The following is a 15,388-nucleotide window of genomic DNA, read 5'->3' as shown; positions in this document are numbered from 1 at the left end:
AGTGAGTATCCTTGTGGAACGCCTTTTGTTTGTGGTAAATTCCCTATATAATTATAGGGAAAAAATATACCAGATATATGTATTTCCAAATTTGACTCACTGAAATGAAACCATGAACAGGCAAATAAATATAACAAAGTGATTGAAAATCCTTGGTCAGTTAAGTTTTGTAAGATTGTGTAAAAACATTTTATTTTTGTCAAATTAAATGTATACTTGTTTTTGTCCCCTTAGTTTGAAGGAAAGACCTCCTTTGGGATGTCTGTCTTCAACCTTGGTAATGCTATTATGGGCAGTGGAATCCTGGGATTGGCTTATGCAATGGCCAACACTGGCATACTTCTATTCTGGTGGGTAACTAAACACATTTATCCAGTGTGTGCCTTTTCAAAAATATCTGCTAGAATCCCCCTACTTATCAACGTAAACAACAACACTTATTTTAATGGCAGCAGTTTGTAATCATATCAAAACGTTTCTGTTGACCTATTCATATAGATGAAATATATATAAATATTAATGAGGTACTATGGAGTCCTGAGACTCTCTAGACAGTTAAGTGGTGGGTTGCTTTGGTGGTTCAATGAAAGGCCAGGGTGTTTCGGGCTACTTAGTATCTGTAGAGGGATTTAGTATCTGTCATGACATTTGATCTGTCATGACATGTCGTCCCTTGATAGTCCCCCTTTGACGCCCTGGCTGCCATGTACAGATCCCTGAAAGGCCATAGCCCAGTATAACTGAGCTTCCAGACCTTGTGTGAGGTATCTGGATTGCTCATCTATTTCTTCCTGCTCCTTGCAGAAAGCTGTTGTCAGACCATGACCATGGTTGTTCTGGTTGTGTAGTCTGTGTTTGTGTAGCTGCTCAGAGCAAGTAGCGAGACTGGAAAAGTGAAAGACCCAAAGGTCAGTCTCAACGGTGAAAATAGGAAGCCAGTTCAATGCTGAAGATTTTAAAGAACGAGTACATCCAATGAAGGAGGCTGAATGCCATTTCATGTGTAGTTGTTAGTATTTGGGTCAGTGGAGTTTTAACTATATATAGCAGGCCACTGGTTTGATGGATCTTCTGATTTGGAGATGAGCTGGTCTGCATCTAAACCAAATGTTAACTTGTAACACCTTTCCTATCGAATCTTGTTAAACTATCATATTAGCTAGGAATAAGTTAAATGCTAACAGTAGCTGTCCGGATGGTAGCAAATAAATTATCATAGGCTATAGTGTTGTCAAATAAACTTCCCTTATTGTGACTCTGGTGGGGATTGTAGCCTGTATTGTCAGGAGAAATCTTGATCCACCAGTAGGGATACAGATAGACATTCTCAGTCCTCGTCAGCATATTTCAAGTTAGACACAGGAATAGGGCAGGCATGGAAAGCCTGGCGCCCTCCAGAATGCTTTACCAAGCCATCAGGATTAAGCGAAGGATATTTTTGTGTATATGTAAATTATTATTTCCAAAGTATACAATGAAAACATATCAAATGAATGCCTTGTTAGTTGTTTGTTGAGTGGAATACCAAGATTTGGCCTCCATCCATCCCTCCGCTCACGGACATTGGGTGGAGATGGAGGGATGGATAGATTTGGGATCAAACTTTGACCTAATAAGAATGCTGACCTCAGATCACTGAGCGAACTTGTTCAAGACTTTTTGTCTGCGTAGGATGACAAAACTCTCTGTCAAAAAAAGGTTGTGGGAAATACACGTTTGATCCATGTGTGGGACAATTGATTTCTTTCAAAGGAAAACATGTTTATTGTATTACTGTATAAAAAGACCTATTATTCAAACGTGTTTCATGCTGAATATTTGTTTTTGCTACTTGCGAATACAATTAGCATTTTGAATCAATGGACCACATCAATTTTAAATATGGTAGAAAAGTAATGTGGTGGGAATTCAGCTGCTTGCCAAAGCAGATCAACTTCACAGGCTTAATGAATAGGTTTGTCTGTCTTAAACAAAATGTCAGATCAGATGATTAATTTTGTAGAATTTTTGTGTTAACATCTTGGCACATGCCATCACAACCTAATGCAACGTGCTGACTGTAAAGACACTCACATTATGCCAATGCATTTACAAATGACGTGTAAAGATACAATGCATATTGAGAAATAATTTTCCCTTCTGGCTTATGTCACAGGTTTCTTCTAACTGCAGTTGCCGCCTTGTCATCTTACTCCATTCATCTGCTGCTCAAATCCTCAGGCATTGTGGGTAAGAATTCTGTCTTATGTCTGAGCTTAGCTGTACATAATGATAGTGTGCAGATGTGTTATCAAAATTCAATTTAGACTTTAAAGTCAGTTCTGCCACTTCTGCCAAATTACATTAAGTGATGAAGACAGCGGATACAGTTCAACTGCTTAAGGACAATAAGTCACAATAAGCAATCATTATGGATTAAAAGTTGGAAAGAGATAATAGTATGAATAGGCTTACACTGATAACAACAAGGAAAATGTATTTTTTTGTGTAACTAGATGGAATAAAGTTTATAATGTTTGGGATTGGGAAGCATAATAATCATAGAAATTAAAGTGTTTCAACACTGAAAGTATTTTAATGGGTTTCACAGAGGGATATACAGAGTGATCATTATTGTGCTGTAATATGCTTACAGGGATTCGAGCTTATGAACAGCTGGGGTACAGGGCCTTTGGTACACCAGGAAAAATGGCTGCTGGTATAGCAATCACCCTGCAGAACATTGGAGGTGAGGAGCTGCTGGGACTCAGTGATTAATGTGTTTGCAAATATCATAATGTCGACTGTCTGCTAACTCTCTGTAGCAGAAATCAAGAGTTATACAATACATGGCTTCTGGTTTTTATATGCCTTACCCCACCACACAATAATATTCCAGACATTTTTTCATAACCTTTAAGCGTGGAATATGACTATGTAAAGAGAGACCCGGTAACCTGTTGGTAAACAGCTTCTTTTCCAGTTCCTCACAGTCACTGATGAACATCATGTATTATTGGTTCTTAACAAAGCTATGTGGATACAAATACAGCTTAAATGTTTTTAACTCAGCAAAATTTAGGTTTGATGTCCACCATGATGTTTTTTTTTTCCATTTACAATTTTTTGAAAATCCCATTTTTGCCATCTTGTCCTTAACCGTAGGTCCAGTTGGTAACAAATTAGCTTTGCATCTCCATTGGAAGAAGATTATGAAATATTTTAAAACATTTTCTGATGACTTATTTAGTTTTCACAGTATTTAACAATAAACTTTGAAAGGGGTGGACATTTTCAGAGAAATGGCCATAACTGATTAATAATTTGTCCAATCAACATACATTTTGGCACCGATGTTCAGGGCGTGACCGTAAATGGGGGTACCAAAACATTTTGGTCCTGACCCATAGGTGGCTCCAAAAATATCCAAAATACATATCAAAAAATAGGGGGTGCAGACTGCAGACTTACTAAAATTGGTGTACATGCTCTGGGGATTAGTATTAATCAAAATATTAATTGTCATATACAGTATATTGATGAAAGGGATGTCGCCTATAGACTACCACAAATGTGCTCATAACTTTAGATGCCTTTGATCAATCCTGGTAAAACAGATTGGAGACATGTTTGACTATTTCCTGAGCATATAGACCAAAAAACTGAGGAAAAGTAATTATTCTGGGGAAAAACTAACATTAAGGAGTAAGGAAAGTTTAAGCTGGAACTTTACAGCCCCTATCCAGCGGGGGCAGCAGGGTTGCTGTGGTGCCACTGCATTTGTGGCTCAAGGAAGAGCCTCAAAGCAGCTAATCAACAAACTCGCAGCACCGGCACAGACTCATGCATCTCAGTAAATTACACACAGACAAGGAGGGGGAAGAGTAGTACATTCAAAACCTTAAAATATAGGTTGAGGTCCTATAAACATAAGGAATCATAAAATGTGTGATCATTTCACTGCTTGTCAATAATCAGCAACTGAAAGACAATTGAGAAAGAATTGCCAGAGGGACACTGGGCCACATTTTAAGTAAAATCAAAAACACATTTTATGCCCTTTTAGCAATGGACACCGCTACAATTGGACAACAGCTAATGATAGCATTTTGCTGTTAGCTTGGAAGGGTGGGGACGACGAAATCCTAGGTTACTCCTCCTCCTAGGTTTGTAACATTAGCAAGGAATTGTTCAAATGCTAAGATTAGTTCTTGCCTAAAGATAGCTAAAAAGTCTGGGAAATTATGTATATTCAAAAAAGTTGAAATAACTTCCTTCAGGTTAGGTTAAACTCACGTCCATGACTTCAGTGTCCTTGTACTGCTAAACGTAGCTGCTGCTTTATCACTAGAAGAAATGTAATATGATCAGATTTCTTGTGACATGGTTTACTGGTGTCTGTTCGATATGTGAGTGTAATTTCACTCAAACACTATTTGCCATCATTTTTCACTTCCCAATCTCTTGTGTTCCAGCTATGTCCAGCTACCTGTACATTGTCAAATCGGAGTTACCGCTGGTAATCCAAGCTTTCCTGAAGGCCGAACCCAACTCTGAGTAAGTGTTATAATTATCAAGTGCTTTTTCACCTGTGTGCTGCTAGTGAAAGGCACATGACTCCTGGCTGCAGTTAGCCAAGAGCTCAGACGCTGCGGGCAGGGATCAAGAGGCCTGGCAGACTATGTGGGCAGGGAATATTTCAGTTTGCACCAGTCATTGATTTAGTCAGTGTAGGGTGTGATGGGAAGGGCAGCTTCTAATTGGCTGAGAAGCAGAGGGGCTCAACTATCTCTCGGTTATGTGTACATACATCACAAACCCTGAGTGCTGTCAGCGTGTAGAGGTGAGCAGTGTTGACGTCAGAGACACGCCACAGACACTCTGCATAAGGACATGCATGACTGAAGTGGATTCCAGCGGCCTGAGCTAAAAACAAACTACTGGAAAAGGGATTGCGGCTACTGCAGGACACTGTTCTTGAGCTATGTCAGGCCTGAAAGGTTCAAAAAAATCTCTTTAAAAATATGAGGAAACATCCTGACACTTCAATTCAACAGCTTCAATTCACTGTGAAACACAAAACATGGCACAGTTTTTGTTAAACATCCTTTACACTGAATAAAAATAGAAGCAGTCACTAGTTGACTTCAGTTTCCATTTTTATGCTTTGATCTAAAAAAGATGTGCGTCTAATCCTCCTAAAGTTCAAATCATTGCCCTTTATCGTTGATTAATGAAGATGTAGGACAACCTGAAACTTGATTTTGTGTATTGATGATGCGTAAGAGGCGTATCTGCAGTTGATATTGACGTATGTAGTGTTGGCACTCTTGCTTTTTTGTGTGTCTCTCACACACACAGACACACGCGCACACACACACACACACACACACACACACACACACACACACACACACACACACACACACACACACACACACACACACACACACACACACACACACACACACAACATAATGACAGCAGCAGGTGGTATAACTTGGGTGCCAAATTCCGAAGCCCAGCATACGGACAGGAGGACAGGTCTCAGCAAACGTCACACACACTTTTCATTTCCACTTGAGGAGCCACATGCTGCAAGCTCTGTGGCGTCAGGAGAACCGAGCAGGGTGATTGGTGGGTGGTGGGGCTGAGTGGGGTCAGATTTAGGACAGTCACATGAAGAGAAGGTCAGATATTTGGACTTGAAACAGCATTTGGACCGGACTGCTGTATTTGGGAATAAAAATTCAGAATGATGTAAAGGTTTTTTTTTTCCATACACATTAAGATCCCCTTAATATGGGAATTAATGTATCAAAATGTGTGCTCAGCAAATATTTTACAACTTCAAAATGAAATCAGATCATGTGGAAATTCAGAGAGGATTTTGTTGTTATTTTAGAAATATATTTTTACCTTTTAGCCTATACATTTTAAGTCAATATCAGAAGCTAATATGTATTGACATGGTGCGACGGTCACTGCCTTAGTCAGGCTTTAACTAATTGATTCTGTCCCCGTAGTTTTTGAGGAGTTGGATGGTCCAATCTAGAGCACCTGGGCCTGTTGCTTGCAGGGCATAAAAGCCCGACCCCAGGATCTCTCTCTCTCTCTCTCTCTCTCTCTCTCTCTCTCTCTCTCTCTCTCTCTCTCGCCTAACATTGACATTCATTCTATGTCTGTTTGTGCTATGGTTGTGGGTGCGTTGTTGATGATGCGTAAATCACTGTTGCCTCAATTTTAGTTGTTCTTTCTCATATTTGTCATGGCCATGAAGCCAGGTTATGACAAATTGGGGGCTTGTCCGCCTTTTTCTCTTTTGTGCCGTGACTCTCTAAATAGTCCCAAAAAGCACTAGAGGGAAAAATGTTTGCGTTCAGTTTAAGTTACTCCAACATTAAGTTGTTCTTTCTCATATTTGTCATGGCCATGGAGCCAGGTTATGACAATTGTAAGAAAACAAAAGTATAAACAGCAAAATATGCAATGAACACACAGCCCACTAGAGCTGATTAACAATCATTTTCATAATTTCCTAGATTAATGTATTCATATTTAATTGTACAAGATGTCAAACAGTGGAAAAAAAGCCCATCCGAATTTTTTACAACTAAAATTGCATTTACGGATTGGTTCTTTTCTCAAAAAATAACCTTAAGACTCTGCATAGTCTATCATAAATGAAAAGTAAATCCTCACACTCAAAAAGCATAAACTAGCAAACAGTAGACATTTTAGCTTGAAACATTATTATAATCATGTACTGATAGTCAAAATAGTTGACTTGTAAACCTTTTTTTTTTGTTGAGTAATGGAAAAATGGTTGCAGCTGTCATGGAAACTTGACTTTGACTGGTCTAGGTTGAGTGGAGAATAGACTTGGACTTGCCAAAAACAGATTCACAATTCGTATAGCTTGTGAAAACTGATCGTCTACCATGACCTACTGACCAAAAGTCCAAAGAGGACATGACCTGTTATTGGTGTGACTTCCCCTGCTGTCAAAGGACTCCTACACACACACACACGCACGCACACGCACACACACGCACGCACACGCACGCACGCACACGCACGCACGCACACGCACACGCACGCACACACACACACACACACACACACACACACACACAGGGATGGTCTCATAGATCATTGTGTGCCCCTGCCTGTAGGCCCATGACCAACAGCTGATCCCCCTGGTTGTGTCTCTTTCAGGGGGTTAAGAATAACAGGCTTAGGAGCTTAAAGTGGGTTTGAAAGACACAAAGACCTTTCTATACACAGATTATACAATATATGCTATACAGGATTTAGGCGAAAAGAGGTCTGATTGTTTGGAAGTCATTCATAAAACCCTCTGTTGCTGGTGCTATAATGTTTGAGACTTCCCCAGATTACATTTGCTTTAACTCAGTAAAGGAGAATGTGTCTTTTCTGCTTCATTAGCTAAACTGGTGGTTTTTCTCACTTCAAAGAGTGGGACATGTCTAATCAAACCACAATAAACAATATGTTAAACCAAATACTATGTGTTTACTGTAAGCAGATTTGTCAGGAATGATTAAAAGCGTGCACAATATCATTTTGTTAGACCACCAGTGAGACTCAGCAGTGACCTCCAACTTTGTCACAGCACCAAAAAGGTCCATGCGTGTTCAGACTATACACGTGCCGAGCGGCTCTTTTAAGTTATAAGAGGGAGTTATGTTTTATGAAGGGCATTCACAGCAGGTCTGTTTAATGGGAGGACATGTGTTGTGGCCACATTTAGCAAATGATGATCCAGCAGCAAGGTCCTCCGTTGGATCGAAGGGGAAGCAGTGTTAAGATTGTATGCGTCATTCCATTCTCGTGTGTTTTTAAGCTTTGATCCGAAAGCAGTAAAGCAGTGCCTATAAGAGGAAAACTATTTTAAGTTGTTGTTTTTTTTGTATGGGGTGAGTAATATCAATATTTTTGGACGGTTGGTAGGAAAGACAGAGAAAGATAGAGATGGTAATATTTATGTCTTATGCATCATTGTGTTGTTTAGACTTTACTTTCTCTTCTTTTTCTGCAGCTGTGAACTAACATGAATTATTGCAGTTCAGTCATAGTTGAATAAAATGTGAAGAGTCACACAAGCAGACATGCTTTTTCCACAATCATTAGGCCAAATATGTTCCCTTCAGTTTGCCGTAGGCCTAGTAAATTGCATCTCATCAACCACTGAGAGCAGCAGAATTTTAACGAGCTCACAAACACATTTGGTTTGCTTGATTTGAGGAAAAGTGGTTCCAACACTTTCACTTAAATGTGTAAACAAAATTTCACACCATCCAGTACTTTCCACTCTATTTTTTTCTCTCCATGTGTTGTGTTTCTGTGCCAGGGTTTGGAATATTGAGCTCCTAAAGTAAACTGTATTTTTCTCCAAACAGTCTGTGGTACACGAATGGAAACTACCTGGTCATCATGGTCTCTGCCAGTATCATCCTGCCCCTGGCTCTAATGAAACAGCTCGGTGAGATCATGCTAATACTCTGGATTCTTTTTTTTTGTTCTCTAATTTAGTATCTCATTTAATCAGGAACAAATACTGTTAAATTTGTCATTCAAATTTTCTTTTCAAGTAATTTTTTCCTGCATTTTAACCACTAAAAACGAGTTCTTTGGAAGCCCATTCCTGCCAAAAAATTTATAAACATAAATATATAGAATAGAAGTAAAACTATCTAAATGATAGAGACTTTATGCTGACATTTTAAAAAAAAACAATTAAAGTTAAAATGGTCTTTCTAAATTTCTCGTTTTTGTGTCATCGTTTATTCCTAATATTAACTGACTATGTTCAGTCTTAATTCATAATGACTAATCATGTCCTTCTTATGCTTCCTCTCCTCAATCTCTTTATTCAAGCTGTGTTATTATGCCTGTTGGAACGACTAGCTCCTTTAGCTTCAGCTAATTAATCTGAAGTAGTTTGGTCTTTTTTTTTTTCAAATGTTTTTCAGAGCATTGACCTCTAATATAGTTACCTAACACATTCCTTACATAAGCCAAATTCTTTCAATGACACATTTTATCAAGCTAAATAATGACATTTCAGTGGTGCAATTACCTTACAGTGAAGCAATTAGTGTGTTCTTTTTTATTTTTTTTATTCCACCACTGGCAGTAAAAATATCAGGTGCCCAATCACACATAATTTACGCTGACATGGTCACATAATCTTTTAATTCAGGAAACATACTCTTTCTGATCTCATAATACTTTAAGTCACCCTAATGGGGCACTTTTGCAGACAGGAGTAGGGAACCTTATAACTGTAACAACTCTGGAAGTCTCTCTAAATAGTCCCGAAAAAAGCACTAGATGGAAAAAATGTTTCCGTTCAGTTAAAGTTGCTCCAACATTAATGGTCTCTTTCTCATTGTTTTCAGGTTACCTCGGCTACACCAGTGGGTTTTCTCTCAGCTGCATGGTGTTTTTTCTCAGCGCAGTAAGTTGGTCAACATCACCACAGTGAAACCTCACAAGGAGCCTCATTTGATCTGGCTTGTCTTCTTGGCAAACACCTTTCTCACTTCCTCACCTTTTGTCCCTTTCCCACCCTTGTCTCTATATTTGCAGTGCTATGTGTCTATGTTTGATAAGGCGAATATAAGCTCAGCTTCAACACATCAAAGGTTGAGAGCATTTGGAGACTAAGTCACACTAATCTGATGTGAAATGTCTTCAGTCTGGCAGTGATCATTTTGATCCCTTGTTTACTGACTCTGTCACATCCCCTCATCCTTATTCTTTGATTATGCCTCAGCTTTTTTTGAAACATCTTTCCCATACATGCATTTCTGCAGGTTATCTATAAGAAGTTTCAGATTCCCTGTCCATTCGAGGAGTACTCTTCCAACAGTACTGCTGCCCTCCACAGTCTGAATGTCTCCAGCCATGGCCACGACGAGTACAACAACGGCCTAGTTCACGAGGAAGACGACTGCTACCCACGCTTGTTCACCATCAACTCACAGGTAGGCGGTCAAAGAGAAGGCGCGTTATGCTTATCTGGATTGTTTTCACACATTAAGCCCACAAACACTTGCGCTGTACTTGCTAGTCCGATGTCCCACACTTATTTTCTGTATGTTCACTAATACCGCTGACAGAAAATCACGTTTCTTATGTGTTTATTCACAGACCGCATATACAATTCCCATCCTAGCCTTCGCCTTCGTCTGCCACCCTGAGGTGCTCCCCATCTATACCGAGCTGCGCAAGTGAGTCCCTCCTCTGTAACCTAACACACATGATAGTATGTCAGTGCAAAAGAAAGCATTCATAAAAGGTTGAACTCTTTGATTTTAGTCCAACAAAGAAGAAGATGCAGAAGGTGTCCAACCTCTCCATCCTTGTCATGTACACCATGTACTTCCTGGCTGCTCTCTTTGGGTACCTGACATTCAAAGGTAAGCACAGTTGTCCCTCCTTCTTTTTTTTGGAGTCAGTGATTACAGTATCAGTAATCTTTAATCACAGATTCTGTGTAGAAATGTAGAATCTGCAGACACATGATTTTGGTATCAGAGTTCAGTTCTTTCTTCAAGTCTGCTAACGTTTCAGCACACTTTGGCTGTATGCAGGAAAACAGTCTGTATGGAGAGCCAAAGGGATGGGACGCATTTGGCTGTGTGTGCAATCCTGGAACCTTTAAGATGTCATCTGACAATGATCAAGCTTCATACATTTTTATGTATGATATTTGCACGTTAAGTTCAATTAACAATTTGCTTTTCAGTGAAGTTTCTCCACACTAAATTAGATCCTGCTTCTTAAGCTGCTAGGTAACATGTTGATAAGGAAGTCTTGGGCTGAATTCCAAACTCCACACTTAGTGCTGCCCCATTGTGAAACCATCACGTGCAAGAGGGCTCAGATTAGATCTTCTCAACGGCAAATTACAAAACTTTTTCATGAGTTTCGCATATGTGCAGACTTACCCGGAGTTCATTGGAAAGGATGTGAGGTGAAGTTCATGATCATCCATCTCCCCACCAAATGTGTTGATTCAATGAATCAGTATTCAATAAAGTTTGGAAAAGAAAAAATACTTAATTCAATCAAAGCAAGCATAAACGTGATGAGAAAAGTCACATACATTAAAGTGACAATATGTGGCCTTGTTTGTTACTTGGTGGTTATTTATAGCACCATTGAGGTTTTTTTTATTCAAATATTCGCAAATTATTTATGTGTTTAAAAAAAACACTGTAATACTAATAAATACTGGAGGTAGGATTTTTTTCTCATGTTAATTAAATACACATATTTATACTTATTTCCAGGCAACGTTCCCATTACAATTTTTTTAATACTATCTCAAGCCCTCGCAGACAAATGCACTCAAGCCATCGAAGTCTGTGAGGGTTCAATGCTTAGTCTTTAGGGTGGAGTCATAAATCCTTCATCTCTAACTACTGGCGACACTGGAGGGTTAGGGTGTTGCTCCCAGAGGCTTTACAGTCGTCAGTCAAAAGCCGATTTGTTCAGAGACGGCAGTATCAGTGGAAATAGATAAATATGAATGCAACAATGAGACGATCTGTCTATTAATACCGGTACATGTTTCCCATTAAAAAATAGAAGGAAAGTCTAGCTATATAAAAGCTTTACCCTGGAAAATAATGCTTTTGCCCCAGGCAAAAAACTGTATCAATGTCAACATGGTACAGAAATCAAAGTATCAAAGAACCGCATTTAATCATTGTGAGTATATGAATAAAATAAATCATTGGGTGGCTTATTTTAAAAAAGTTGTATTTATCATGCACAGAAACTATTTGTGTTGCTGAAGAGTCTTCAGGGTCTAACACTGTGATGAGGGGATGTTGCTTTCTATTTGACATCTAATTTGTGATTTAAGTTAATAATTGAAAGCCTAATGCAGCAATTAAAGATACTTTAATGTTATATTTTAGCATATTGATAAAATATTTATCAAGAAAACACACTTTTTTTTTCAAATGTTCTGAACTTCTGTTTAATTCTAACTTATGTACCCCATCACTTCCAGCTGTTATCAATAAACAGTGATATGAAGTCGTCATTGTTGTACAATAGCTGCTTCCCTTCCTGCCCACGGAGCCACAGTTCCATCTAGTGGTGATAATGTGCCTTTCAGCACTCTGAGCCATTATCGCTAATAAAAATGCATTTCCTTTATATTTCTGTAGGCAGGGTGGAGCCTGAGCTGCTGCACACTTACAGCAGGATTGACCCTTATGACACTCTGATCCTGTGTGTGCGAGTGGCCGTCCTCACAGCTGTAACACTGACCGTCCCCATTGTGTTGTTCCCTGTAAGTTTCTTGTGTTTTTTTCCCCTGCAAATACTAATGCATACATTTTTGCAGTATTATTACCTTATCAAATCTTCTCTGTGTGTCCACAGGTACGTAGAGCTATCCAGCATATGATTTTCCCAACCAAGTCATTCAATTGGCTGCGTCACATCGCCATCGCTCTCATTCTGCTCACTTTCATCAACATGCTGGTGATATTCGCTCCCAACATCCTGGGAATCTTTGGCTTCATTGGTAAGTACAAGTACATTGTTAAGCCCACAAAGTCCGCCAGGAACCTATAGGTGTCATGATTGATGACCAGCTAACATTTAAGGTTCAAGTGACCTTAAATGCCCGCTCATGTTTATTTGCCCTGTACAACCAAGATCAGACTGTAGGAGCCAATTTGCTGTCTGTGTTCTAATAGACTAATGGTTTTGGTTGATATGTTTATTTATTTACTTATTTACTTAATTTGGAAACCAAGTGACGATAATTGATAGTGTGGGTTAATTGGCCAGGCAGTATGGTTAAGAGTTTATAGGTCACAGGTGAACAGGAAATGGTGGGAACATACAGCTCTTACCGTGATGCAACGCAATGTAGCATAACGTAATGTAACATAACATAAACAGATGAACAGAACAAACATTTATAATCTCGTCAACAAGAACTCATCATATCATCGTCACGGTTTGTCTGCTTCATATGTTTCAATGAACGGGAATTTCACAGTAATTTCATAGTAACTAGACTCTTCTCCTTTTCCGCCCTCCCAGTGGTAGGACAAACTACCAAACTTCATTCGATCTGCAGAGTCACTTTGCAGATTTGAGACTGCGCTCTTTTGTGAACACCTATGCTACACGCTTAAAGAGGACATATTATACCCCTTTTCCACCTTTTCAAACAGTCTCCTGTGGTCTAAATGAAACATCTGTGCTGTGCTTTGATCAAAATATAACATGAATCAAGCACCAGAGGAGGTTTGTGACCCTGTATAAACAAATTCTCTCAGAACGCTCCGTTTTGGAGTGTGTCTCTTTAAATGCAATGTTTGCTCTAGGCTGAGGGTGGAGTCCATGGGTGGAGGTACAAGGGGAAGGGAGGGTATTTTTTTTTTTTTTACCAAAACCCAAATTGTGATGTCACAAGTTCAGCAAATTTGAAACGGAGCATTTTACTCTGTGTTGTAAGACTTATGTCTATTTCACATTTTGTGGGTCAGTAGACACTCAGGTTACCCATATGTTTGAAAACACTGTAGAAGTGGATTTTTCATAATATGTCCCCTTTAATTATATTGATGATGGTTTTGTTTGATAATGAAAATGAAGTTATTTAGGATGGTTTTAATGCTGATTAGAACTCTCAAGAACTATACTTACTCTCTGATGTACGTCACTTTGGATAAAAGCCTTTTGCTTGGTCAATAATAGAATTGTAGAAAGTACATCAGCGAATATAGAACAAAAATAATGACTGTCATCAAGAACATGTAGAGGGCAGTAAATGTCAGTAAATGATCCTGAATGTTAAGGCATGTGTTAAAATGAAGACTACCCAAAAACATCATCAACATGCTTTTCTTATATCATCTACATGTTATTATAGGTTACTTATTCTGTCTTTGTTTACAGACTGAATCCTTCGGATTTCCGGGCACCTAAAAAACATAAAAGAAAAAAGGAAAAAAAAACATGACCGCTGAATGTTTGTTGATGACCTGAGTCAATATTATTGTCGAGCTCTGTCCTCAGGATTGGTGGTCAGGTTCACAGGTTAGAGATGAAAGTTGAGAGAACACAAGTTAAAGGGCTGTCAAGGGTAAACTTCAAAGCATCAGGTGTAGCTTAGACAAACACGTTCACGCGCTGAAGAACACATGAGGGCGTTTCTGTTTGTGAAATTTACAGACGCAGCAAACAAAAGGAGATGATGCAATTTATTGAGCTTTTTACAACAACCTTTGTATGTTTCTAGGAAAATCAGGGAATTCATCTTGTGAAAGAATGTAAGCTTTTACAAAAAAAAGCTGAAATCAGGTAGATAAGCAAGCCTAGAACTTTACGCTTTAGACAGCAGATTATTTTTTCTCTTATCTAACCTCACTTCTATCACTAATAGGCTTTTTTTTATAATCTGTATCAAACAGTGTCAGGTCCATCAAACATTCTGGGTACTTTAAACTTTTCCCTATCCCACAATGACCCCTCAAGAAGGCATTATGATTAACAAACAGATAATATACAATAGAAGCGACAAGAATTGACTGGTAACGGGCAATTACAGTAATTCTTTTTTTTAGATGATGAGTGAGTAATTGAAAATAAAGAAAATACAATGCACACTGATTAAAGTAACTTAAAAGTACATGTTTTGATAAAAAACTTTTATATACTAGATAGCTCTTTGACAGTTCGTACTATTTATTTTTTATGATTCATGATATTTCATTTCTGTACGTACCAGCTTTTATCAAATTTGCTATATTTTTTTACATGTTTTCTCCCCTCACAAAATCATCACCAGCCTATATGTAATAATATTTATGTATATATATACTTTTTTTTCAATATAAAGTACACTGTCTTGAATCACAAACACTTCGACCAGGCCCAATATCTCACAAACCCTTTGCAGTCTAAGGTTATCAGGATTGATAGTTAGGTTGATATGTCCAGGTTTAACCACTGATGACCCACATTTATTCAGAATCTTGTTTCCCTTAGAATTTTTTTAACTGATATTTACCCCTTTCTCATTGTCTTAATGTCACTATGTTCACTATAACCACCTCTATATTGCTGGAAGATGTCTTTAATCAACCCTTTCTCCACAGGTGCCACATCTGCTCCCTGCCTCATCTTCATCTTCCCCGCTGTCTTTTACATCCGCATCGTTCCCAAAGAGGACGAACCCATGAACTCTACCCCGAAGATACTGGTGAGAACTTTGTATCTCTGTGCATTTACACAATCAATATTCTAGTTGATTCTCGCTTGTTAATAATGGCTTATTTGCCTTCTAAAACGTGATAATAACTCTTCCTTCTGTGCTGTGCTGTATGTTTTTTCTCCTCTCTCT

The 15,388-nt window shown here is 38.6% G+C and overlaps 1 protein-coding gene across 2 annotated transcripts in view; it reads left to right on the top strand.

Moving 5' to 3' along the window:
- slc38a3b (solute carrier family 38 member 3b) overlaps positions 1-15,388 on the top strand; it is a 31,056-nt gene that overhangs the window by 12,149 nt on the left and 3,519 nt on the right. For both annotated transcript variants that reach the window (XM_029276261.2, XM_020629030.3), the window contains 12 exons: positions 235-350; positions 2,156-2,229; positions 2,636-2,728; positions 4,455-4,536; positions 8,403-8,485; positions 9,405-9,463; positions 9,822-9,992; positions 10,159-10,238; positions 10,327-10,427; positions 12,192-12,316; positions 12,409-12,553; positions 15,144-15,247. In XM_029276261.2, the coding sequence (XP_029132094.1) occupies positions 235-350; positions 2,156-2,229; positions 2,636-2,728; positions 4,455-4,536; positions 8,403-8,485; positions 9,405-9,463; positions 9,822-9,992; positions 10,159-10,238; positions 10,327-10,427; positions 12,192-12,316; positions 12,409-12,553; positions 15,144-15,247 (1,233 nt within the window). The remainder of the gene's footprint in view (positions 1-234; positions 351-2,155; positions 2,230-2,635; positions 2,729-4,454; positions 4,537-8,402; positions 8,486-9,404; positions 9,464-9,821; positions 9,993-10,158; positions 10,239-10,326; positions 10,428-12,191; positions 12,317-12,408; positions 12,554-15,143; positions 15,248-15,388) is intronic.

Source organism: Labrus bergylta, chromosome 5 (assembly GCF_963930695.1).
Source record: "Labrus bergylta chromosome 5, fLabBer1.1, whole genome shotgun sequence".
In the NCBI taxonomy this organism is placed as follows: Eukaryota; Metazoa; Chordata; class Actinopteri; order Labriformes; family Labridae; genus Labrus; species Labrus bergylta.
This window is presented reverse-complemented; position numbering and strand designations above follow the sequence as displayed.